Source organism: Fistularia commersonii, chromosome 1, assembly GCF_037954325.1.
Source record: "Fistularia commersonii isolate RoL2024-O1a breed Wild chromosome 1, RoL_Fcom_v1.0, whole genome shotgun sequence".
NCBI classification, from domain to species: Eukaryota; Metazoa; Chordata; class Actinopteri; order Syngnathiformes; family Fistulariidae; genus Fistularia; species Fistularia commersonii.
The window spans coordinates 26794692-26819383 of NC_141284.1; the positions used below are offsets into that span (position 1 = coordinate 26794692).

Sequence of the window (24692 nt, forward strand, 5' to 3'; positions counted from 1 at the left end):
ACGTTTACAGATGAGGAAAGTGCGACTAACACGCTGTAATTTTATGTTGATTTCCTTTCACCGATGAAAGTTACCGTCAGATGATTAACAGATCGACACCCGTCATGTTTTTAGTCGCCAAGAGTGTGATAGTGAAGACCTTCTGGTGTAGACGTCTTGACTGAACGTGTCCCGCTCCCTGGATTTGCAGGAGAAAGCGTCACGCATTGACCGGATAGTAACTGAGCACCAGCTCTTTTCCCAAGGATTAAAAGAGCTGCAGAACTGGGTGGCTGATACCAGCCACATGCTGCAGACATACTGCGCCCCCACCGCTGACAAAAATGTCCTGGATAGCAGGATGATCAAGTTGGAGGTATTGAAAGCCCCACCGCGTAACCACCGCGATGGCCCGATTGCAAGCCTAATCATAACTGTGTTCGATGGACCAGGCTTTGCTGACTGCTCGTCAGGAGAAGGAGATCCAGCTAAAAATGCTGATTACAAGAGGCGAGTCGGTCCAGAGGAACACATCAGCAGATGGGGTGCTCATCGTCCAAAAACAAATACAGGACCTGAAGGACTCCTGGGATGCCCTTCTCTCCGCCTCCATTCAATGCAAAAGGTCGCTAGTCTTTCCAAAGGGTCAGTGTCTGAGTCAGTGCTGCAGCACCCGCTGATTTTTGTTGATCTCTTTAAAAACCAACAGTCAGCTGGAGGGTTCTCTGTCTCAGTGGACCAGTTACCAGGAAGACGTCCGTCAGTTTGTGTCATGGGTGGAGCGCGTGGAGGAGAATCTTGACCCCACTGATAAACAGTGTCCAGAGATGAGAGACAAAACCGCTAATCTGAGCAGAGCCAAGGTACTACCTCTACTTTTCTATGTATGCTTAAATGAAAATTTGTCCCAAACCACTAGATGTTGTGTTTACGACGATGACTTAAAACGATTTAACTCTGCGTCCCTGTTTCAGTTGTTGTACGAGGAAGTGCTCAGCCACAGCGCCCTCCTGGACACCATCATGGCAAAGAGTGCCAGCATAGTTGAGAACTACGTGACTCAACTGGAGCTCCAGGATTTGCAAGAGCGCTACAACGCAATAAAAGACAACGCCATGGTAACAAGCAGCAGAATGGGCACATTGCACAGTGAACCTGATTTAAAATACGTCATCTCAGAGCTGGGAATTGAATTCTCGCAGCTCTTTTAAATTTGTTTTTTGTGTCTGTGGGAAATATTTAGAATACCCTCTATGTACTACATTTGCATTGCTGCTTGTTGAATTATTTTAAACTACTTTTGAATAACATGAGAAGTACAGTGAAGGTCACATGGAGTTGCATTGCACTTTTGTAGACCCAGTAAAAGCACATGACAGTGTGCTGACAGGAAGTCTGGAGTGGCAGAAAGTATGTCAGACTGGTGCAGGACATGTATGCTAGCTGTAGCATACATTTCCTGCACAGTGCTGAGGTGTGCTGTAGGTGAAACAGAGAAGTTCAAGGTGGAGGTGGGGCTTCATCAGGGATCAGCTCTGAGCCCTTTCTTGTTTGCCGTAGTGATGGACATGCTCTGGAATGGAGGTATGCTCTGGAAAGATAGGAAAGGAAAGGAAAGGAAAGGAAAGGAAAGGAAAGGAAAGGAAAGGAAAGGAATGAAGGTTAGTCGCAGCAAGACAGAATATATGTGTGTGAATGAGAGGGACCCAGGTGGAACGGTGAGGCTACAGGGAGTGGAGATCAAGAAGCTGGAGGATTTCAGGTACTTAGGGTCAACAGTCCAGAGCAACGGAGAGTGTGGAAAAGAGTTAAAGAAACAGGTTCAAGCAGGTTGGAATGGGTGGAGAAAAGTATCAGGGGTACTATGTGATAGAGGACTATTGGCCAGAATGAAAGGAAAGGTGGACAAGACAGTGGTGAGACCAGCGATGATGTTTGGACTAGAAACTGTTCCAATGACCAAAAGACAGCAGGCAGAACTAGAGGTTGCAGAGATGAAGATGTTGAGCTTCTCTTTGGGAGGGATGAGGATGGAGAGGATAGTAATGAGTCCATCAGAGGAACAGCACATGATGGATGTTTTAAGGCGGTGGTTCTTAGCCTGGGTTCGATCGAACCCCAGGGGTTCGGTGAGTCAGTCTCAGGGGTTCAGCGGAGGTCAAGACACACATTGGTGATGACATCACTGGCTGCAGGTGATCACGCTACATAGCTCGGCCTATCCGTGTTGCAGGGATTTTGGCGCGCTCAGTTGTAGTAACTTGTGACTGTCGTGATGGTACGTCATGTGATTTCTTTCTTAATATTTTAATCCCTTCATACTAATTATGTCGGGCAAAAAAAGAAAGCGGTCGGAAGAACACGTACAATACGGATTCACATGTATGACGGAACGTGATGGGAATCGATGTCCTAACTGCATGATTTGGAATGACAAGATGAGCGATTCTAGTCCAGCACCGGCAAAACTAAGGGAAGGCTTCCTTCAGCTGCATGGAGATGGGAACTACAAGAACATAGCGCTTGCTGAATTCAAGGTGAAGGGAGCCAGATTCGATGAAAAGGCTACTCTGCCTGTTCTTTGTACCCATCAACGAAACGATCCTCGATCCAATAAAGAAGGGTTCGGTGAATGCGCATGTAAAACAGGTGGGGTTCAGTACCTCCGACAAGGTTAAGAACCACTGTTTTAAGGAGAAGGACCGAGACGCCAGACTGAGATGGTTGGGTCATGGACAGAGGAGGGATAGTGAATATATTGGTAGACGGATGCTGGAATTGGAGCTGCCAGGCAAGAGGTCTGGAGGAAGACCAAAGAGAAGATTTATGGACGTAGTGAGAGAGGATATGAAGGTAGTTGGTGTGAGAGAGGAAGATACAGAGAATAAGGTGAGATGGAGAAGGTTTGTTCGCTGAAGGGAAAAGCCCAAAGGAAAAGAAGACTACTTTTGAATAACAAGCTAGATTTGTAAACGGGCAAAGAAGCGTTCATATCCCTGAAGACATTATGATTGCACAGGGAGAAGCACCTTAAACTGGCAGATCTTTGGATCCTTTATATTCATTTTTTCCCTTTATTTCTTCTTTTTCTTTAGGGGGCAGTAGGCAAAGCCGAAGAACTCCTGAAAGCCCATCAGGAGTATCAAGGAGATCTGCATGCCTTCGAGGATTGGCTGGAACAGGAGCAGGAGAGGCTCGGCTGCTACACTCAGCTGGAGGGAGACGTCGACATGCTAGAAGAGACTCTCCAAAAGCTGCAGGTCTGGATAGCAGTTCGCCGTCGTTGTTGTTTATGGTAACTGAAATCGGAGCGAGCTAAAGGGTGTTTGTAACCGCAGGAACTACAGCTGCATTGCACGGAGGGCCAGGCTTTGCTCAACACCTTGCTGGTGAGTAGAGAGCAGGTGACTCCTTGGGGGCTGCCTCAGATAGAAGACCGAGCTCTGGAGACCCTGCAGCAGGAGTGGAGGCTGTACCAGACCCGGCTGGCGGACACCAGGTCGCAACTCAACAGTGCTCTGGCCAAACTGAGGCAGATGGAACAAAAATTCCAGCGTCTGGACAGCTGGCTCAAGGCCATGGAGGCAAAGGCTCAGTTGCGTGGCCATCGCCGGTCCGATCGCGCCACCAAAGACGCTCAGCTGCAGTTGATAAAGGTCAGGCTGAGATTCGGTAGACTCAGTAGATACATCCATAAATATATGTTCAGCATTTTTAGTGGAGTTGGATCATTTTGACAAGGCGAAAAAGTGTGGGCACCCCTGATCTATATGAAGGTCATTAGTTGGTAACTTGTTTCCCCTTGAAACCTAACACAATAAATGTTTGTGGATCTTGCATAACTGCATGAACCCTTATGGCACAATACAACACAGTACTTTTTTGGTAAATACCTTATTCTGATGCCTTGAATGGAGTCAGCAGCATAGTTGAAGTTATATGGGAGAGAAATGACAGCTTGGATTTTAGTTCCTTCACCTTTCTCCCTCTCAGCTCACTTTTCGGAGGGAAGTCGGCGTCGTCGTTTTTATGAAGGGTCTGAAAATGCCGCTCCTCATTTCTCTATTTCGGTATAGCGATGGCAAACGCACTTTGAAAATGACCTAGCAAAAAAAAAAAAAAAAGTCCACCTCCCATTCCGTATGAAAGCGATAGGTTTTAGTTTTATGATAGGTGATAGGTTTCACTCATTTTTATACCCATAAGTTTAGAAGACATAAGTTGGAGGCTAACTCGCTAGCTTGCTAGAACGCACGGTGACGCCTGTGTCAGTAAAGGTCATATCGGACAGACCGACTGTCAGCCGAGTGACAAATTTCACAGCGAGGAGGATCGTCTGACGTCCACGTTTTAACACCATGCGATCTACACACACTACCTTTGCGATCGACCGGTAGATCGCGATCGACGTATTTGGGCGCACCTGAAATAGATAATCATGGGGTTGCTTGTCATTCATGATTAAAAAGGCGGAGTCGGTTTGACAGATGAGACGAGGCTCGTGGGCGACCGTGCCCGCTGTAAACTCGACAGATTCGAGGATGATTCATCAGTTTAATTTTTTCCCTTTTGAGGAAGCGGTCCGATGTGAGTCGAGCAAAAAGCTCACAAGCTTCCCGGAACTCATGGGTCTGCAAGTGCATTGATAGGCATCACCATGCGTGTATTGACAGTTTCCACTTACACCCCATTTATAGAGCTGGCAAGAGGAGGTTCTCGTCTATCAGGAGGAGATGGAGGGCCTCAGTCTCCTGGCTCAGCAGGTTCTGGACGAGACTCATATTAGCAGCCGGATCTGCACAAGAGCAACCCAGATCACTGCGCGCTACCATGCCCTGCTGCTGCATCTAATGGTAATATTCACAAGCCGCAGCACAAAACTCTAGAAACTCATAGATGAATGTATCAGATATTGTTTATTTTTATCCCCACATCAACTTCAATACTTCAACAACAACCTGAACCAGTTCTTTATCATTGCTTTGTTTTTGTTTCTGTTGTTGCAGGAGACAATCAAACAACTCCAGGAGGAGGTTTCATGTATTGAAGATGCACAGTGCGTCTTTGGCACCTTCTCAGACTGGCTCAGCACGGCGCAGAACAACCTCAGCACCGCGGCAATAAGTGTGGATGTGTTGGATCGCTTCGCTATGGAGAAAAAGATGAAGAAACTGGAGGTGGATCACGTACACTGAAATACGCATCGGTTTATTGGTGTACCGTATTTTGGGGACCGTAAGGCGCACCGCGTTATAAGGCGCATGATAAAACATTTGGTATATAAAGCGAAACAGTCAGTTTAGTCGAACTTTATTCATTGATTTGATGCCTTGGAAACTCTGTTTGGTCTTCTTTACTTCGCACAGTTCATCTGCTTGCTTCTTCCACTTCCGTACCATTGATTCATTCATGTTGAATTCTTGGCTTCAGCTCTATTCCCATCATCTACTGCGCGACTGATAGCCTTGAGTTTGAGTTCTGCCATTTTTGGGGTTCCTCATACACACAAGTGTACAATAATATTCTGTTGAAGCACAGTATGTACCACTATTACTAAAAGTGGCGGAGGGAACGTACTATATACTGTTCTCTGATTGGTTTATCATTGCCAGTGATAGCGGACCCCTAAAGTTAATGTGACTTTGAGACGACTTTGTATTCCAGCACTACATAATTACACTAAAACCGTCAAAGTCGTCCTCTTCGGTGTCGGAGTTGAACGGACTCAGAATTTCCTGATCATTCCATGGGTCCAATGTGACGAGGATGAACGTTTTAGCGGCGTGAAGCCTCGTTAGCCTCCCCCACCCAAGAAGTCCATATATTAGCCGTATCGTTATTTACGTGAAAAAAGTCGCGGCTTATCGTCCGGTAATTAAGGTACTCATCCATCGTTGTCTTACATTGCAACCTAGATTCAACCAAGAACCAATTTTAACACGTCAGGTGGCAACGTTCTGAAAATAAACCAAGCGGAGTCAAAGTCTCACTAAAACAACCAAGGACCGACTTTGAACACGTGTCAGATGGGAACGGTCTGAAAATGAATCGAGCGGAGCGGCTTCGTCGCTTACCAAAGTCTCACTAAAACATTTTGACTGATGTTTGAGCTCAGTGGACCTCATAAAATTGGTCAGTAAGCACAAGATTAATATATAATGTGCACGGCAGGTCTTTGAGAAAATGTAAGGACTTTAAGTGCATCTTATATTGTGAGAATTACGGTATAATCTCATAACAGTTTCGTTTTAGGTAGACCTCAAATAATTGCATGACATTACCCTAGTCTGTTTTGGCCTTTGCGCATAGAACTGATGCTGAGAGTTCCTCTCGGCATCTGGAGGCAGTCAGGAAACTAGAGGTGACTCTGGCAGAACAAAAAGAGGCACTTGAGGAACTCAAGGACCAGAAACTGAAAATCACAAGAATTCATACACAAGGCGCATGGATGATTTTTGAGTGCGCCTTATAGTGCGAAAACTACGGTACCCTAGTGGATAACGTTTCAAATTCATTCGGTTGTTGCCTGTAAGAGCCTCTGTATGCAGCTGGAAAAAAAAAATAGTGCACAAATAAAAGCAGAAACTGTGCAGGGTAATATCTATAAGATAAAAATGTGTTTTTATACGAACGCCCTCCTGTGCTTGTTGCAGGCCCTTCTGGCAGAGATGGAGCAGGGTCACAATTACATGAAGACAATGAGAGAGAAGACGGAGCGCGCCATGGTGTTTGTTGAGGAGACCGAAGCTGAGCAGCTGAAGGAGGAGGTTGACGCCCATCTCGCCCAATTGGAGGAGCTGGTTTCGGCTCTGCGCACCGAGCAGAGCTCTCTCGAGAAATGTATCTCGCTCTCTAAAGACTTCACGGATAAATACAAGGCCCAAGCTCAGTGGGTGACGGAAACCAAGAATCTTTTAGCATCCAGCGTTGAGCCTAAAGCCGAACTCTACCAGAAGAAGGCCCAGTTGGCGAAGTACAAGGTCATTTGGGTGACTTTTGGCTCCTTAAAAATGTGAAAACGCTCTGCAGAGAATCTATAATGTTTGCCCTTTTCTGCAGACCATTCAGCAGGCCGTGCAGTCCCATGAGTCAGCCGTGAAATGCGTCGTTGAGAAAGGAGAAGTGCTGCTGGACACCATCCACGACCCTGCAGTCAGCGAGAACATGAGACAGCTCCAGACCGATTACCAAGACCTCTGCTTGTCGGCTAAGGTGCGCAAATACACGATTTTGGAGTTCTTGTATTTTGGAATGAAGTCAGGGCTTACAAGGCTTACAAGGACGCGGATTTGAAATTTGTTGTGTTTCAGACTCATGTCCAGAACCTTGTGGAGTGGGTGAGGGAGCATGAGGATTACAATAGCGAGTTGCAAGAAGTGGAGAAGTGGCTCCTCCAGATGTCCAGCAGATTGGTCACCTCGGACTCCATGCAGACCAGCAGTATGGAAATGGCAACTCAGCAACTTGCCCGACACAAGGTGACTCTTTTCGTTCGATTAAAATTCGACTTGATTGTCTTTTAACGATTAACAAAAACTTTTTTTTTTCTGGTCATCACTTGGCCAGACAACAAACAAGGTCAAATGAGTTACCGTAATTTCTGGGCTCTTAAGACGCTACTTCTTTTCCACAGGCTGCGGATTAAATCATGATTTCTGGGGGGCTTAAACATTTAGATTCATCACATCGGACCAATGAAGTGAAATTCTGAGGCCGTTCGATTGCGACACAGAAGAAGACAAATTTAATGGTTTTAGTGCGCAGTAGGAAGACCAAGATAGCAATCCTCTGGAGTAGGACAAGGCAGGGATAGAAGATGGATGGATGGACTTTTCCTTGTCTTATTTATCATTAATCTTTTTCTTTAGCCGTGTAAATATCTCATGTTACAACGTGGACACCGGCAGCTTTTTGACAACTATGGCCTATATATGTACACTTATATTTATTTTTAGCTGGTGCGGCTTATATTCAGGTGCGCTCAATAGTCAGGAAATTACAGTATACGGTGATCCCTCGCTATAACGCGGTTTACATTTCACGGTTTCGCTACTTCACGGGATTTGCATTGTGCATTGTGGTCTGCATTCTGATTGGCTAAAAAAGTCACTCCGCTTCTTCTCTACCTGTGCGTCAATAACGTTGCAGTTTAATATGTACACGTACGTAAAACAGCTTGCCAAATTTACATTACATAGGTGCAAAATTCTCTTGCAATTTTGAGTTTCTCTAAAACCCGTAATGTTGACAAAACGCTCTGGAGCGACAAAAGCACCTTGCAGGGCCCAAAAGGCAGCGGAAGATGCTCTCTATCCCAGATAAAGTTAAACTTCTGGACATGCTAAGGGAAGGTAAAAGCTATGCGGCTATAGATCGGCATTATGGAATTAATAAATCTTCCGCTTCTTCCATAAAGAAGGAAGAAAGAAACATAAGGACGACAGCAGCAATATGTTTTAATAAGGATACAAAAAGGGTTGCAACTGTCCGCAACAAGACCACGGTAAGGATGGAGTCTGCGTTAGCTCTGTGGATTAATGACTGCAGGAAAAAAAACATACAAACGTTATCTGCACAAAAGCGAGAATACAGTATCAAAACTTTGCTTTGATGATTGAGCCTGTAAAATGGTTTGTTCTTTCTTTTCAATGTATAATAGCATATTTAATTGTATAATAATTGTAAAAAAAAAAATAGAGGTTCCTACTTCAGGGATTTTGCCTATCACGGGTTCTTTTTGGAACGTAACCCCAGCGAAAAACAAGGGTTTACTGTACTGCTTTATTCCATCCATCCATCCATCCATCCATTCATTTTCATTTTCTTCTGCTTATCCTACACTCAGCCTGTCCCAGCTATCATCGGGCAAGAGGTGGGGTACACCTGGACTGGTCGCCAGGCAACTGCAGAGCCACATATATAGAAAGATAACCATTCACTCACTCATTTTGGGCAATTTTTCCCAAACTAACACCACAAAGAAAGGTCTCTTTGTCGGAATCGAACCAGTGTCCTTCGTGCCGGCCTATAATGCCGTGTAGTTTCATTTTCCTTTTTTTTTTTTTTTTTTGCACTGAACGGATCACTTTTAATCTTTGATTTTGATCGTGAACCCTTTTTCTAGGCTGTAATGGAGGAAATCGCCAGTTTCGAGGAACGCCTAACAAGCTTGCAGCAGAAAGGAGAGGATCTGGTCGCCAGTTGCACGGACCAAATCCAAGCAAAGATCAGTCAACAAGTCCAGGCGCATCAGCAGGGAACCAGGGATAGCTACTCCGCCATATGCAGCACCACCCAGCGTGTAAGTGAAGATCCCCCCCCTTGCAGAGTCAGATGTGGTTGCTGAAGTGAAACAAGACATGCAAGTCACCGTCATAACATACTATCTTCACTCCCATTCCCCCGATGTTTTCCAACAGGTTTACCAAAGTCTGGACCGGGAGCTGCAGAAACACGTCAACCACCAGGACACTCTTCAGCAATGCCAAACGTGGCTCTCCACCGTGCAGGAAGAGCTTCAGCTCAACGACCAGGGACCGTCCGGTCTGCAGGAGGCCCTCAAACAGGTAACTGATGCACCGAAGCGCTGCCTGCTTCAGAATTTCCATCGGGCAAACTTCATTTATCAAATGAATTATACTTTATTAAAATAGGTAAAGCACTACCGGGCCCTGCAGGAGCAGGCCAGCACCTACCTGGACCTGGTCTGCTCTGTTTGTGACCTTTCTGACGACGCTGTAAGAGTGACCGCCGCTGAGGTCCAGAAGGTTAAACTCACGGTCAGTGCTTTTTTTTTTTTTTTTTTTTTTTAAATCACCCATTTCCATTTTAAACTCAAGGATGTATCCATGAAAGGTGCAAAGCCAGATTGTAAAAACGTCCTGCACTGGAGGCGGTCGTCTTTGCGCGCGACTGTGCAAGTCACTACGATGTGTTTTTTCCAGATAGAGGAAAGGATGTCCAGTGCACAGGGGCTTTCAGAGGGCTGGAGGGAGATCAAGGAACAGAAGCAAGACCTGACCAGCTTGTTCCAGGACATGGAACAGCAGCTCCTTAGTCTCTCCAGGAGGCCTGCCGAGCTGGAGACCAAGATAGCCCAAAACATGCTCTCCCAAGCCAAGGTATGGCTTTCCTGATTAGAGAGACGTATCATAGACGTGTCTTGGGATTTAAGGAGCATTTTGTGCTTTCGTACAGGAGTGTAGCCAGCAACTGCTGTCCAAACAAAATATTCTGACCAAGATGTCGGATAAAGTCAGCAAACTGACAAAGGGTAAAGAGTCTCCGGAACATGCGGAGCTGGATCGCCTGAACCATTCCTGGCTGGAGCTTTGTCACAGTGCCAGCAAGCTGCAGAGCCAGAGGGACGAGGATCTGCAGAGGTCTAAGGAGTACCACGGCTGCATCTCTGCGGTGGAAGTGCTGTTTGAACAGGTGTCCAAAGAGTGGGACACTCTTGCCAGGTATGTTTACGCATCAGATGTATGATAAGATGATACCGGTACTTCAGCAACTGCAAGTGAAACATGGAAATGCTTGACATCAATGTTATCAGACCTTTCTTTTCATGCAAAGACTTGTGTTAAATCTATCAAGTACCGTTTTTTGTGGACCATAAGGTGCAATATGAATGTCCGGGGCTATTTCTATACATAAGGCGGAGGTAAACGTTCTACGTACTGTTCTCTGATTGGTTTATCGTTCAGCGATCGCGGATACCTGAAGGTAGTGTGAGGTTGAAGAATTCATACATATGGCACACGGACCATTTTTGAGAAAATGTATGGATTTTAAGTGTGCCTTATTGTGCCAAAAAGACGGTATAATCTCTTACCAGTTGCATTTTAGGTAGACTATCGCATGACGTCATCTTCCTCTGTTTTGGCTTTTGCGCCGTAGAACTGATGCTGAGAGTTCGTCCCAGCATCTGGAGGCATTAAGGAAACTGGCGGTGACACTGGCAGAGCAAAAAGGGGCACTTGAGGAGCTCAAGGACCAGAAACAGAAAGTCATCCAACATCTGAACCTGGATGACAAGGAGCTGGTAAAAGAGCAAATAAGCCACTTCGAGCAGCGATGGAGTCAAATGCAAAACCTAATTGAGAGGAAAATTCAGGACTCTGTCGTGACCCTGGAGGATATGAGCCAGGTGGAGGCCCGGCTCAGAGAGGCCCGGGACTGGGCGGAGGAGCAGCAGCCCGCCTTGTCAGAAGCCATGAAGATGAGTCCTCCTCCAGAGCTGGCCCAGAGCTTCTTGTTTGACCACCTGAGCATTTGCAGTGAATTGGAGGCGAAGCAGCTTCTGCTGGCTCAGGCCATGGTGGACGCAGACCGAGTGCTGGCCCGCCTCGGCCTCAGTGAGCGGCAGCGCCTGCAGCAGCTGATCGCTGACACTCAGTCCGAGGTGGAATCACTGAGTGTGAAAGTGGCGCAGCGGCGAAAACACCTGAGCAAGGCCTTTACGGAGAGGACGCAGTTCCTCATGGCTGTAAGCCAGTCCATATCTTGGGTCCAGCAAAATGAGAAAAAAGCCCAGGCGGAAGAGTACATCGCTTTGCTACCAGATGACCTCGCCAAGCAGGTCAGAACATGTAGGAACATCCAAAGTAGTTTGAAGGCCTATCAAAGCGAGCTGACCTCCCTGTGGTCTCAAGGAAGGGACCTGATGAGAAACGCCAATGAGGAGGAACGGAACGAGATCCTCACAAAGTTGCAGGAGTTGCAAAACATCTTCGATAAAACGCTGCATAGGTGTGGCCAGAAACTCCAGGAGCTGGAAAAAGTTCTTGTTTCGCGAAAGTACTTCAAGAACGACCTTGAGAAGATATGCCTGTGGATAAAGCAAGCTGATATCGTCACCTTTCCCGAGATTAACCTCATGGTCGGAGACGCCGAATTAGAAGCGCAGCTTTTAAAATACCAGCAGATAGTCGAGCAGGCAATCGAATATGAGAACCTTCTTCTCATCGTGCAAAGAGCCGGACAGGAAATTTTACCTTCTCTGAGCGAAGTAGACCACTGCTACTTGGACGAGAAGCTCAATACGCTTCCCCAGCAGTACAACAACATTCTATCACTCGCCAAAGAAAAGCAAGAGAAAATCCAACAAGCCATTCTCACGAGGAACGAATACACGTCTTTCATCGATGTGACCCACAAAGCCCTGAAGGAACTGGAGGAACAGTTCAATAATCTCGAAACGCAGCCGGTCGGCCTGCAAACGGAGGAGGTCGTACGTCTGAGGGACGACTACAAGGCGATCCAGGTGGATCTGAGCAGCCTGGGTCTGGCAGTGAGCGAACTCAACCAGAAGAAAGAAGGATTTCGCAGCACCGGTCAACCGTGGTGCCCGGAGGAAATGACCCAGCTTGTGAGCCTGTACAACGGCTTAAAACGATTGGTGGAGCAGAAAGTCGAACACCTGGATGAGACCTTGGAGTCCTTCGAGGACCACAAGGCGATGGCCATGCAAGTGGACTCTGAGTTGAAGGCCACGAAGGAGCAGCTGGTAAAGGTTAACGCGGAGACTCAGTCGGCAGAGGAACGGCTCAAGAACTACCACGCTCTAGCAGGGAGTCTTCAGAGCGCTAACTCCCACTTGTCCAGACTCATGGAACAGATGGATAGTCTTGCTCCTCGTGTTGACCAAACAGGGCACAGTGCCTCCAAAGATCAAGTGCTTCTCTGGCAAGAAGAGCTGCAGTCCTTGCAGGCCGCAGTCGGCGACCTCATCGAGGAGTGCGAGAACAGATTCGTCCAGAGTAAGGACTTTGAGACGGAGATGAAAAGGACCCTGGACTGGCTGCAGCAGGTCAGGGACGAACTGGGCTGTGCTGTGATCGTGGACGTCAGGGTGGAGAAGGTGCAGGAGGAGATCAGGAAGCAGCAGATAATGCAAGAGGAGGTTCAGTCCAGACTGAGGATAGTGGCTGCACTGAGTAGCAGGGAGAAACAGAAGTATGTGAGTGCCAACGAGCTGGTCCCGACCCATGTGGACACCAGCCTGGAAGAAATGGCCAAATTGCAGGCCGAAATTCAAAAAGCGCTCAGTTCTAAGCAGGTAATATTCTCAATTTTCTCATTTTCAAGACATCTTGCAAAATAAATGGGCTGAGCCCAGATGTTTGCCGAGCCAAAATGCTAACGTCTTTCCTTAGTTCTGACTGACGACCCTTCAGGTCCTTTTAAACACTCGATCTTGTTTGCTCAGAGTTGACAGATCGCGACTCTCTGTTGAAATTGAACAGAATCGGACCGGTGCCCGTCTTGATTCCCGATTTTCCTTTTTGGTTGCAAAGATCACTTTGGAGGAAGCGCTGGTGCTGTGCCAGAAGTATCACTTCCGGATGCAGTCGGCCTGCGAGTGGCTGGAGGATGCGGTGTCCTTCCTGCAGCAAGCCAGCTTAGGCGTGGATGTGGAGAACTATGAGGAGTGTCTGCGGCAGCACGGAGATATCACGGCCACCGAGCAGGAGTTCCTCATTCACCTTGAGGAGCTGCAGGCCCTGCTGCCACAACTGGAGAATCTAGTCAATCCCACAGCGAGAGAGCAGCTCCGGGTGAGCGTGGAGTCAGCGAAGCAAAGAGGCATCGAGGTCCGCGATCAGCTCCAGTGTCACCAAGATGTTCTTCACAGGTAGCCAAAGAGAAAGAAAAAGGAAGTTCATATTTTTGGAGTTGCATTTCGAATGCTTGAACGTATTTTCCTTTTTTTTTCTTGGGTTTGTTCTTTAGCTGTGTGACCCAGTGGAACTCGTACCAGGAGGCAAGGCAGACTGTTATTGAGCTGATGAACGACGTGGAGAAGAAGCTGACCGAGTTTTCCACTGCGAAGGCGGCCACTAGCCAAGAGGCTGAAGACAAGTTGCGCGGCCATCGGGTACGTCTGAAAACAAATGATTTCACACGAAGCCCTTCCGTGAATCGCTTGAACTTTATATCCTTTTCTTACTTTCCAGTCTCTTGTATCTCTGGTGAATGGCTTCCAAGACAAGCTTAGCGGTTTAGAGGAGCAAGCAGCTCAGCTAGAGTTGGTGGGCAGCGACGCGAGCAAGGCCACCATCAGCCGCTCCATGACCACTGTGTGGCAGCGCTGGACGAGACTTCGCAGCGTTGCGCGGGGGCAGGAGAGAGTCCTGGAGGACACGGCGCAGGAATGGAGAACCTTCCGAGAGAGGGTACTCCTCCCCGAGAAGCATACCGTGCCCGGTGGACGCCGAGAAGCTCCGTTTGCGGATGCTGAGCGAGTTCATCTGTTCCTTTTCGACAGATGGTGAAGGTCGGCGCCGTGTCCGATGAGCTCCAGAGTCGTGTTGCTGACAGCGCGGTGGAAAAGGCCTCAAAAGCCACTCTGCAGTCTCTGATGGACCAGCATGACTTGCTGAGCCAGGACTTGGAAAGGGAGCTCTCCTCCCTCACACTGCTGCGCCAGTATGCCCTCAGTTTACTCCATGACGTGGAGGTGCCTTCGCCCACCAACGGCCAGGATGAGCTTCCCGGCCTCAAGGAAATCCGCGCCGTGCAAGACCAAATGGAAAGGTGAGCCTTCCGAAGGGCGTCATCTCGCCAAACCCTGACACGACATCCATATTTGAAATTGATTCGTAAAAACGTCACCGTATGGAATTGTTTGGTTTCCCGCAGCCTCCTCACGCACTCCAGGACCAAGAGGGCTCAGGTGGCTCAGGAACTGAGGGACAGAGAGGAAGTGGAGAGGGAGCTGAGTGTCGTTAAAGCCTGGATACAGCAGACGATGGAGCTTCTTCTGAACCCAACACCAGATATTGATTCGCTGCTCCAAGAACTGGAGGTATAGTTTCCATGTGGGAAGGGGTGGCCAAACTTTTTGGCTCAGTGGCCGCATTGACTTTTAAAATTTGACTTGTGTGTCCCCACAAAATAGGATACTTCTTCTTCGCCTTTCGGCTTTTCCCTTCAGGGGTCGCCACAGCGAGTCAACTTTCTCCATCCAACCCTATTCTCTGTATCCTCCTCTCTCGCACCAACTACCTTCATATCTTCTCCCACTACGTCCATCAATCTTCTCTTTGGTCTTCCCAGAAACCTCCAATTCCAGCATCTGTCTACCAATATATTCTCTATCCCTCCTCTGTCCATGACCCCACCATCTCAGTCTGGCTTCTCTGACCTTCTCTCCAAAACGTCTAACATGTGCTGTTTCTCTGATTGACTCATTCCTGATCCTCTCCATCCTGGTCACGCCCAAAGAGAACCTCAGCATCTTCATCTCTGCAACCTCTAGTTCTGCCTGCTGTCTTTTGGTCATTGTAACAGTTTCTAGTCCAAACATCATCGCTGGTCTCACCACTGTCTTGTACACCTTTCCTTTTATTCTGGCTGATAGTCTTCTATCACATTGTACCCCTGACACTTTTCTCCACCCATTCCAACCTGCTTGGACCCGTCTCTTCACCTCTTTTCCGCACTCTCCGTTGCTCTGGACTGTTGACTCCAAGTACCTGAAATCCTCCAGCTTCTTGATCTCCACTCCCTGTAGCCTCACCGTTCCACCCGAGCTCCCCTCATTCACACACATATATTCTGTCTTGCTGCGACTAACTTTCATTCCTCTCCTTTCCAGAGCATACCTCCACCTCTCTAGATTTTCCTCTACCTGTTTTCTGCTCTCACTGCAGATCACAATGTCATCTGCAAACATCATTGCCCGGATAAATGCATGAGGTTGCGTCAGGAAGGGCATCCGGCGTAAAACTTTTGCCAAAACCAAACATGCGAGTCAACCATCACCACAAGATAGGATACTTATGATAAAAATTAAAAAAAAAAACGCATTTGTTACCAGAACATATCCAAATCGTCTGACATTTGCTTTGAAAATAAAACCAGCTCGGTTTCTGACGGTTGCTTACATTTCATGCGCAAACCGTTTCTTTCCCTTGTAGCTTCACATTCAGCTCATTCATGTGTCGGTATGTCCACCGTAAAGGCTAAATCACAAAGCCAATCTGTGTCATTCATCTCAGGAAAATTCTCTCTGTAGCTGTTCATTGATTTGAAAAAATAAATAAATTGCAACATATTTTGTTTATACACAGGATTAAAAAAATGGCATTGTATGGCGTAATAATTCATTTTCAATTAAAAAAAAAAGGTTGTGCAGAGGTTGTGCAGAGTCTGGAGGTTTATTTAGCAACAACAACAACAACAGCTTGGAGTGTAGTTATAATAATGTAATTTTTGACAACTTTTTAAGAATAAGAATAAGAAAAAGAACAACTTTATTCATCCCGAAGGATATTGTTGTGCCAGAGTTTCAAGTAAAACATAACAATAATAGATAATAGTAGGAAGGAGGGAGAATGAGAAATACAAATAAAAATATAAAGTGTCAAAGTCAAGGCTATAAAGTGTTTTAAGGTCTTAAAATTTTGCTCACGACTAAGCGAGAGGTTACAACATTTGTTTTTGTTTTTTTTTAACCCGAAAAACGGGCTCATCTTCTATTCGCTTCAAACAGGTGGTGCACGGAGACGTGATCACTTACCGTCAGAATGTGGATAAATTGGCGGAGCAGCAGCAGAGCAAGTACCTGGACCTTTACACCATCCTGCCCTCGGAGATCTCGATGCAGCTCGCCGAGGTTTCGCTCGCTCTGGGTGCGATCGAGGATCAGGTACCGTTCCCATGTCTTTGAACGCCAATGACACCTCCGTCGATGTCCGATTTTTGGCTCGAGTCTGATTTGATATCGTCTGTACGTCGTAGGTCCTTTCAAAAGAAAGGGAAATACAGAGAACCAGAGAAATAAAGGAGGACTTCAGTTCCAGGATCCACGACATCTCTGAGAAACTCAAAACCATCTCTGCGAAGTTTAAGGAAAAGTCCCCGGAGGTGGATCAAGCCAAAGAGGAGGTCAAGGTGAGGCGTCCGATTCGGTGTTTCTGTGCTGTGGCACAGATTTTAATGAATGATTTTTTCCTGTGCATCTTGTATTTGCAAGTGTTATTTGCAGTGCTTATGTCCTCTATTGTAAGTCGGATAAAAGCGTCTGCCTAATGTAATGAAATAGAATAAAATCGTCGTCCCAGTGTGAAATCTGGGCCTTTTTGGTTGAACACGCAGGAACTGAAGCTCACTTTCAGTGCTTTCTCACTCATCTTGATGGTTTTCTTCAACAACCATCAAGATTTCTTCAAGATAAGAACACACTAGTTCGTATCTTGAAGCTGTTTCTAAACTAAACTTCTAAACTTCTAAACTTAGCTGTTTCTAACTAAACAGCTAAAGGCTGTTTAGTTTGGAAATGGCGTTTAAGTTTGCTCGGAACCAGCTTTTCCCGAGTCGGCTCGGTATGTCCCCCTGTAAAAGCGAATTCAAACGCGATCTAACTTTGATTGTATTGTCTTGAGCTCACCAGAATGTTCTTCAAGAGTACTTTTTCCTTTAAAATATTCCTTTAAAATATTGATCCCCGGCGTATCACTGCCGCTGTCTCGCTCCAAGCATCACTAATTCCTCTGCATTTTGAGCAGCAGCAGGAAGACACGCAGGTTCAATCACGACTTGTTGCCTTCTGGTGGAAGAACATTTCATTGTTCTGCTTTTCACTGCATGCCGCCCACGTACCGTATTTTGCGGACCATAAGGCGCACTGCATTATAAGGCTCAATATGAATAAACGGGTGTATTTTCATACATAAAGCGCTATAAGGTGGAAACTCTGTTTGGTCTTCATTACTTGGTAAAGTTCATCTGCTGGCTTTTGTACCATTGATTCATTCATGTTGAATTCTTTTGGCGGCGGCTCCATTGCCATCATCGACTGCGTGACTGATAGCCTTGAGTTAGAAATCCGCCTTGTAAGCATGTCTCTTAACAGGTGCCAGTTTTGGGGGTCCTCAAACACACAAATGTACATTAATATTCTGCTGAAGCTCAGTACGTACCGCTATTACAAAAAGTGGCGGAGGCAAGCGTACAACTTACTGTTCTCTGATTGGTTTCTCGTTGCCAGCGATAGCGGACACCTGACATTAGTGTGAGGTTGGAACACTGTTGTATTCCAGTGGTACATTTTAGTTATCTTGCGTTGTCCGACGTTGCAACTCATATTCAACCAAGGACCGACTTTAAGACAACGTTCCCGTGTCAGGTGGGAGACGGGCCACCAATCGATCTACCGGCGCGGCTGTGTCGCTTCCCAAAGTCGCACTAAAACATTTTGGCAGATGTTTGAGCGCAGTGGACCACATAAAATTGGTTTATCAGTCAGATGAGGCTCAGGCATCTGGTCAGGATGTCATCTGGACCTCTCCCTAGTTTGGGGTTCTAGGTATCTCCAACCGGGATGGGTTCGAGATAAGTGCGCCTTATAGTGCGAAAAATACAGTACATAGTCCTAGAAAGACACTTTACTTCGTCGAATAAATAATTTTTGGACCATTCAGTTGAAAGTGGGCAGACACATAAACAACAAACAACTTAATTCCTCGTAAACACTGATCTAATTCATCACCTTCGAATCTTACACTTCCTCTGTTCTACAGAGTCTGGCTGAGGAGTTGGACTACTGTGGCCGAACTCTCTCGGAACTGGATGCTTCTGTTCAGGAGTTTGGACGTAGAAACCCCCTACTGGCCAAACAACTCAGTGACGCCATCAGCAAGCTATCAGAGATGCATCACCACATCACCCGGCTGGCGGACTGCAGGAACAACTGGCTGAAAAAGGTTTGTTTTTATAGGTCTCGTAAAACCGGCAAAACGAAGCTTTTGTGCATTTAACGCCACAAGATGCTCAAACACCTTGGTCATTGTCGTTTCGTCGCCTCTGTGTTATCTTTGCTCTTCAGGCCGTTTGCTATTTAGACGAGTATAATGAGATGCTGGACTTCATTGTGAGGTGGTCAGAGAAAGCCAGGAGCCTGGTGAGAGCAAACATCATCTGGAACTCTTCGGTTCACCTGCAGGAGCAGATCCGGATGTACCAGGTGAGAAGAACCTCCAGAAACACCTGGAATTCTTTCCCATTGAACTCTGAAGCCCTTTCTGATTTTTATCAACGTATGGAAGCCGTGATTGAAGCATCTGCGGTGCCATGTTGACCGAGCCGTTTTCCTAAACTTCATTGAATTGTCTTTTCCCTCAAGGATATGGCACGGTTTTGCATGAATCCACCTTCTTATTTTATCCCCAGGCTGTCCTGCGTGAGTCCCGGGAGCTCCACGGAGACCTGGAGTCCATGGCGGAGAAGGTTGAGCTTCTGTCCGAGGTGCTGCAGGTCGAGTCCATGAGCCAGCAGTTATGTGAACTGGGTCGTCACACCGAGGAGCTCCAGCAAGGCATCAAGACGCGTCTCCAGAGTTTGGAGGATGCAAACAAGGTAACGAATATTAGGAAAGCCGAATCAGTCGGAACTGTTTGTCTGGAACTGCACTGAATTTTCTTAAACTTGCCAAACTACTCGTTTGGCCAGCCACTTAAATGCTCTGTTTTTGCAATTCCCATCCACGAAATATTTGTACAGCATACCTTTTTTTTCACGGGGTTTACGTTCCAAAAAGAACCCGTGATAGGCAAAATCCGTCAAGTAGAAACTTTAATTTTTTTTTACAATTATTATACAATTAAATACTCTATTATACATCGCTGCTGTCGTCCTTATGTTTTTTTCTTCCTTCTTTATGGAACAAACGGATGATTCATTAATTCCCTAATGCCGACCTACAGCCGCATAGCTTTTACCTTCCCTTAGCATGTCCAGAAGTTTAACTTTATCTGCGATAGATAGCATCTTCCGCTGCCTTTTGGGCCCTGCAAGGTGCTTTTGTCGGTCCAGAGCGTTTTGTCAACATTACGGGTTTAAGAGAAACTCGAAATTGCAAGAGAATTTGCACGTACGTCATGTAAATTTGGCGAGCTGTTTTATGTCCGTGTACATATTAAACTGCGACGTTATGAAGCACAGGTAGAGGAGAAGCAGAGTGACTTTTTAGCCAATCAGAATGCAGAACACAATGCACGTGGCAAATCCGTGAAGTAGCGAAACCGTGAAAAGCAAATCACGTTATAGCGAGGGATCACTGTATACTTTAATTTCCAGACTATTGAGCGCACCTGAATATAAGCCGCACCAGCTAAAAATAAATATAAGTGTACATATATACTTGTCAAAAAGCTGCCGGTGTCCACGTTGTAACATGAGATATTTACACGGCTGATGAAAAAGATTAATGATAAATAAGACGAGGAAAAAGTCCATCCGTCCATCTTCTATCCCTGCCTTGTCCTACTCCGGAGGATTGCTATCTTGGTCTTCCTACTGCGCACTAAAACCATTAAATTTGTCTTCTTTGTCGCAGCGAGGATCACTGTATACTGTATTTTTCGCACTAAAAGGCGCACTTAAAATCCTTAAATTTCCTAAAAAATTGTCCGTGCATCTTATGTATGAATTCTTGTTGTGCTTACTGACCTCCAACCAATTGTACGCGGTGCACTGCACTCAAACATCTGCCAAAATGTTTCAGTGAGACTCAGACTCCGCCTGGTTTATTTTCGGACCGTCGCCACCTGACATGTCATGGTTTAGTCGGTTCTTGGTTGAATCTGGGTCGCAATGTAAGACAACGACGGAAGACTAATTATGTAGCGCTGGAAGACAAAGTTGTTCCAAAGTCACATTAACTTCAGGACCCCCGAAAATGGCGGAACTCAAACTCAAGGCTGTCGGTAGATGATGGGAATAGAGCAGCTGAGAAAATTCAACATGAATGAAACAATGGAACGGAAGCAGATGAACTAAAGAAGAACAAATAGAGTTTGGTCAAACCGAGACGAATTAGATGAATAAAGTTTGACTAAACTGATTGCTTTGTTGGGCTTTATATACCGTATAGACCCGTTCATTGATATTGCGCCTCATCATCTGCTAAAAAACGGTACTCTGACAACATTCAATATGTTTTAGGCTATACAGTATGTGTGTGTGTACGTTTGTGTACGTCTTTGTCATAAAAAAAAAAAACTCACTAACCCAAGCTTACTGTTGTGTATATTTCCTGTGCATCTTGTATTTGCAGGTGTTATTTGCAGTCCTTATGTCCTCCATTGTAAGTCGCTTTGGATAAAAGCGTCTGCCAAATGTAATGTAATGTCTTGCATTTCCATGTTTCATTTGCGGTCGCTGAAGTGCCGGTATCATCTTATCGCACATCTGATGTGTAAACACAACGTTGATATTGCGCCTAACAACGCCGCCGTGCGCCTTACGATCCGCAAGATACGGTAAATCTAAATACGCAGACGTTGTGATAATCTCGCCATGTTTCTGGTCCCCAGAGCATGGAAGCCCTGGAGTACGAAGTGAAGGCCCTGCATGTTGCCCTGGAGCAGGTCCAAGCCACATTGACCTCCCCGGAGCTGGCTTGTCAGAGCCTCAAAGAACAGCTCGCCCAGAGACAGGTAACATTAAAATCAGATCATGAAATACCATCATTTCAAGACTAGAAGTCGCCACTTTTTTCACACGCTTGTGATTTGGACCTGCAGCGTCTCAATCTTATTGACCTCCGCAAAAAGTCTTTGCTGTGTCGTCACTGACCTGCAACATTATCTAATGAAAGCGCAACACATTCAAACAAAATGGACATTTAAACTTTGGAAATTGTGTCATTTATTGTGATTTCCAGACTATAAGCTGCTTCTTTTAAGTTAAGATATACTTTATTGATCCCCATAGGGGACATTGTTGTGTCACAGCAACGCTATAATGACAGTATCAAGAAATATGAGTAGAAATATAAATAGACTATTAAAAGATAACGAAAGATGTCCACAATTAAATAGATAACACAATGAAAAAAAAACTTCTTTGAACAATGTGTCTTAAACTACAATGCAGCTAATTTATGGATTTTTTGGGGGTCTAATGAGCTTCACGCCACCAAAACATTTAGCTTCGTCACATCGGACCAATGAAATTACCGTGAAATTCTGTCGTTGTTCAATTCCGACACGGAAGAAGTCGAATTAAATGTGTACGGCACATATAAGTCGAAGAGGTATGGCTAAAAATGAGTTGAACATTTAACAAATTGATTGATGAAATGAAACAAGAAAAAGAAGAACTCTTCAAAGCGTTAACAAAAATAATTCAGTTCATAGTTCAAAAATAAATTCCAAACAACACCCCCAAATAAATGTGTTAAAATCAAAATCAAATTTCTCAATATGATAAAACTCGACGTCACAGTCTTGCTTTCTTGCATCAACCTTCTTTTCGGGTATCAAGGTATCTCAAAAGACTAACTTTTAAGTTAGTATTCTTTATCTTTTTTTCAATTCAAGAGCAGGGAGCTCATTAACTCACATTCAAAACGGGGGCCGGAGAGGGGAAAAAAATAAAAATAAAAAGTAGAACGTAGTTGATCACTATTCTGCGGGCAGCGTGTGCTGCCATTCATTTTCACAGCTTTATATTCATAATAGCGGTTATAAATGGTTTTGGTTTTCAGGAAAAAGACCTAAATAGCAATCGGCCGCAGCAGGACGAAGCAGGGATGGAAAATAGATGCATGGATGGACTTTTCCTGACTATTGAGCGCAACTGAATATAAGCCGCACCGGCTAAAAATACCAAAATAAATATATGTGTACATAAATAGACCGTATTTGTCTATAAGCCGCAAGTTGTAACATATTTACACAGGAACATTTTTTTTTAAACTTTTAATTCAATACGTTCATCCATTAACATTCACAAATACGTACTGGAAATGCTTATTAAAAATAAAGATGTTGGGTTGAAGGTTACTTTTAAGCAAAATACCTAGTTTGCAAAAAAAAAAAAAAGCTAAATCTAAATGATCAAACCCAAAACAGTCCCTTAGTAAAATCAACAAAAATATTTTAACATGTTTATTTAGATGTTATAAGATCCCCACAATCTTCACATTTAAAATCACTTTTGAAAAAATGAACAAATTAAGATAATATACTGTATTTTCCAGGCTATAGGGCGCACCTTAATATGAGCCGCACCGGCTAAAAAATAACCAAATAAATATTTATGCACATATAAAGGCCACAATTTTCCATAAACTGCAGGTGTCCATGTTGATATTTACACAGAAACATTTTTTTTCACAGTTGATGAAAAAGATGAATAATAAATAAGACATGTAAACGTCCATCCATTTCAGGGTTCGATGTGACGAAGCTAAATATTCTGGTGGCTGGAAGCTCATCAGCCCCCCAAAAAATTCCATAAATTAGCCTCATTGTTGTTTAGGCCAGTTTTCCTTCTGTTATTTATTATTAATCTTTTTCATCAGCCTTAGTTACAGGCACTGTTCCGGAAAAAAAAAAAAAAGCATTTCCAGGACGTATTAGTATATATTTAATTAAAAGTGAAAAAAATAAAAGTTTCTGTGTAAATATCTGATGTTACAACCTGCAGCTCAGAGACAAGTACGGCCTTTATATGTACATATTTATTTGTTTTTAGCTGGTTTAGCTCTCACCTGGACTGGTCGCCAGTCAATTGCAGAGCCACATGTATAGACAGATAACTATTCTCTCGCTCATTTTGGGCAATTATTCCCTTTTTTTTTTCCAATTTACCTGCTGCATGTTTTTGAACTGCAGGAGGAGGAAATCCATGCAAACACGGGAAGAACATGCAAAAAGGTCCCCTTGTCAGAATCGAACCAGAATCGGTCCTTCGTGCTGTGAGGCCGAAGCGCCACCGCGCCGCCCTATATTGATTTATAGTTTTGTCATTTTTATTTATTTTTTGCATTGAATCGATCGCTTTTAATCAATCTTTGATTTTGATCGTGAACGGAATCGCCACTACAACGTGCGGCTTATAGACAAGTGCAGCCTAAATACGTACACGTATATTTATTTGGTTATATTTAATTTTTTTACATTCAGGTGTGCTCTATAATCCGGAAAATACGGTAGTGTGTTTCTAAGGTCCTAATACGATGGAATCACATCACCCTTCCAACTCATGGGGAAGAAAAAAATGAAAAGTCAGGTTTATTTCCTTGTTATTTTCAATAGTGTGGAAATGACAGTATGTTAAATGCTTGCATCGCCTCTTAACAGCCCTTGCAACGTTACCTGTCTGTGTTTTGCAGCGTCTGTTGGCCGATATGGAAGGCTTCAAGCAGCAGGTGCTGGCGGTGCAGCGATGTCAAAGCGCCCTGCAGGTCCCGGAGGAGGTGATGCCCAACCTCGCCATTTGCCGAACGGCTCTGCGTCTTCAACAAGAAGCCAGTCAGTTGCAGCACGTGGCCATTCAGCAGTGCAACATCCTACAGGTACGCCGGCTGGCGAAAGACGGAAAGGGCGGATTTTAAGAGCCGCGGCACCGACGGTCATGTTTCCTTCCCAGGAGGCAGTGGTGCAGTATGAGCAGTATGAACAGGAAGTGCGAGACCTGCAGGGATTGATCGAAGAAGCTCACCGGGTCATTCAGGACCGACCCATCACGACTAACAACATCCAGGAGCTGCAGGCCCAGATCCTGCACCACGAAGTAAATTATATTCATTGTTTGAATGAAAACCCAGAGGGAAGACAAGTGCAGAAATGTAGAGAATGCAGAAGGAGTATTGTTTTTAAGGACCTTTTAATTTACGTCTTTTAGGTGTATTTTGGTTGATTTGTTGGTACCGTAATTTCCGGACTATTGAGCGCACCTGAATATAAGCCGCACCGGCT

The 24692-nt window shown here is 45.2% G+C and overlaps 1 protein-coding gene across 1 annotated transcript in view; it reads left to right on the plus strand.

The window, feature by feature from the left end:
• The window catches only part of syne1b (spectrin repeat containing, nuclear envelope 1b), a 170857-nt gene that overhangs the window by 79203 nt on the left and 66962 nt on the right, over nt 1–24692 (plus strand). Inside the window, exons 60-89 of the mRNA XM_086157463.1 lie at nt 191–355; nt 432–604; nt 689–842; nt 954–1097; nt 3075–3239; nt 3318–3635; nt 4677–4832; nt 4986–5156; nt 6633–6959; nt 7039–7191; nt 7290–7457; nt 9104–9280; nt 9399–9545; nt 9633–9758; nt 9924–10100; nt 10177–10442; nt 10879–13039; nt 13278–13615; nt 13714–13858; nt 13938–14156; nt 14249–14517; nt 14623–14788; nt 16478–16633; nt 16726–16878; nt 18507–18689; nt 18812–18949; nt 19156–19341; nt 21300–21422; nt 24107–24289; nt 24364–24507. Coding sequence (XP_086013589.1) covers nt 191–355; nt 432–604; nt 689–842; nt 954–1097; nt 3075–3239; nt 3318–3635; nt 4677–4832; nt 4986–5156; nt 6633–6959; nt 7039–7191; nt 7290–7457; nt 9104–9280; nt 9399–9545; nt 9633–9758; nt 9924–10100; nt 10177–10442; nt 10879–13039; nt 13278–13615; nt 13714–13858; nt 13938–14156; nt 14249–14517; nt 14623–14788; nt 16478–16633; nt 16726–16878; nt 18507–18689; nt 18812–18949; nt 19156–19341; nt 21300–21422; nt 24107–24289; nt 24364–24507 — 7551 coding nt within the window. The remainder of the gene's footprint in view (nt 1–190; nt 356–431; nt 605–688; nt 843–953; nt 1098–3074; nt 3240–3317; nt 3636–4676; nt 4833–4985; nt 5157–6632; nt 6960–7038; nt 7192–7289; nt 7458–9103; nt 9281–9398; nt 9546–9632; nt 9759–9923; nt 10101–10176; nt 10443–10878; nt 13040–13277; nt 13616–13713; nt 13859–13937; nt 14157–14248; nt 14518–14622; nt 14789–16477; nt 16634–16725; nt 16879–18506; nt 18690–18811; nt 18950–19155; nt 19342–21299; nt 21423–24106; nt 24290–24363; nt 24508–24692) is intronic.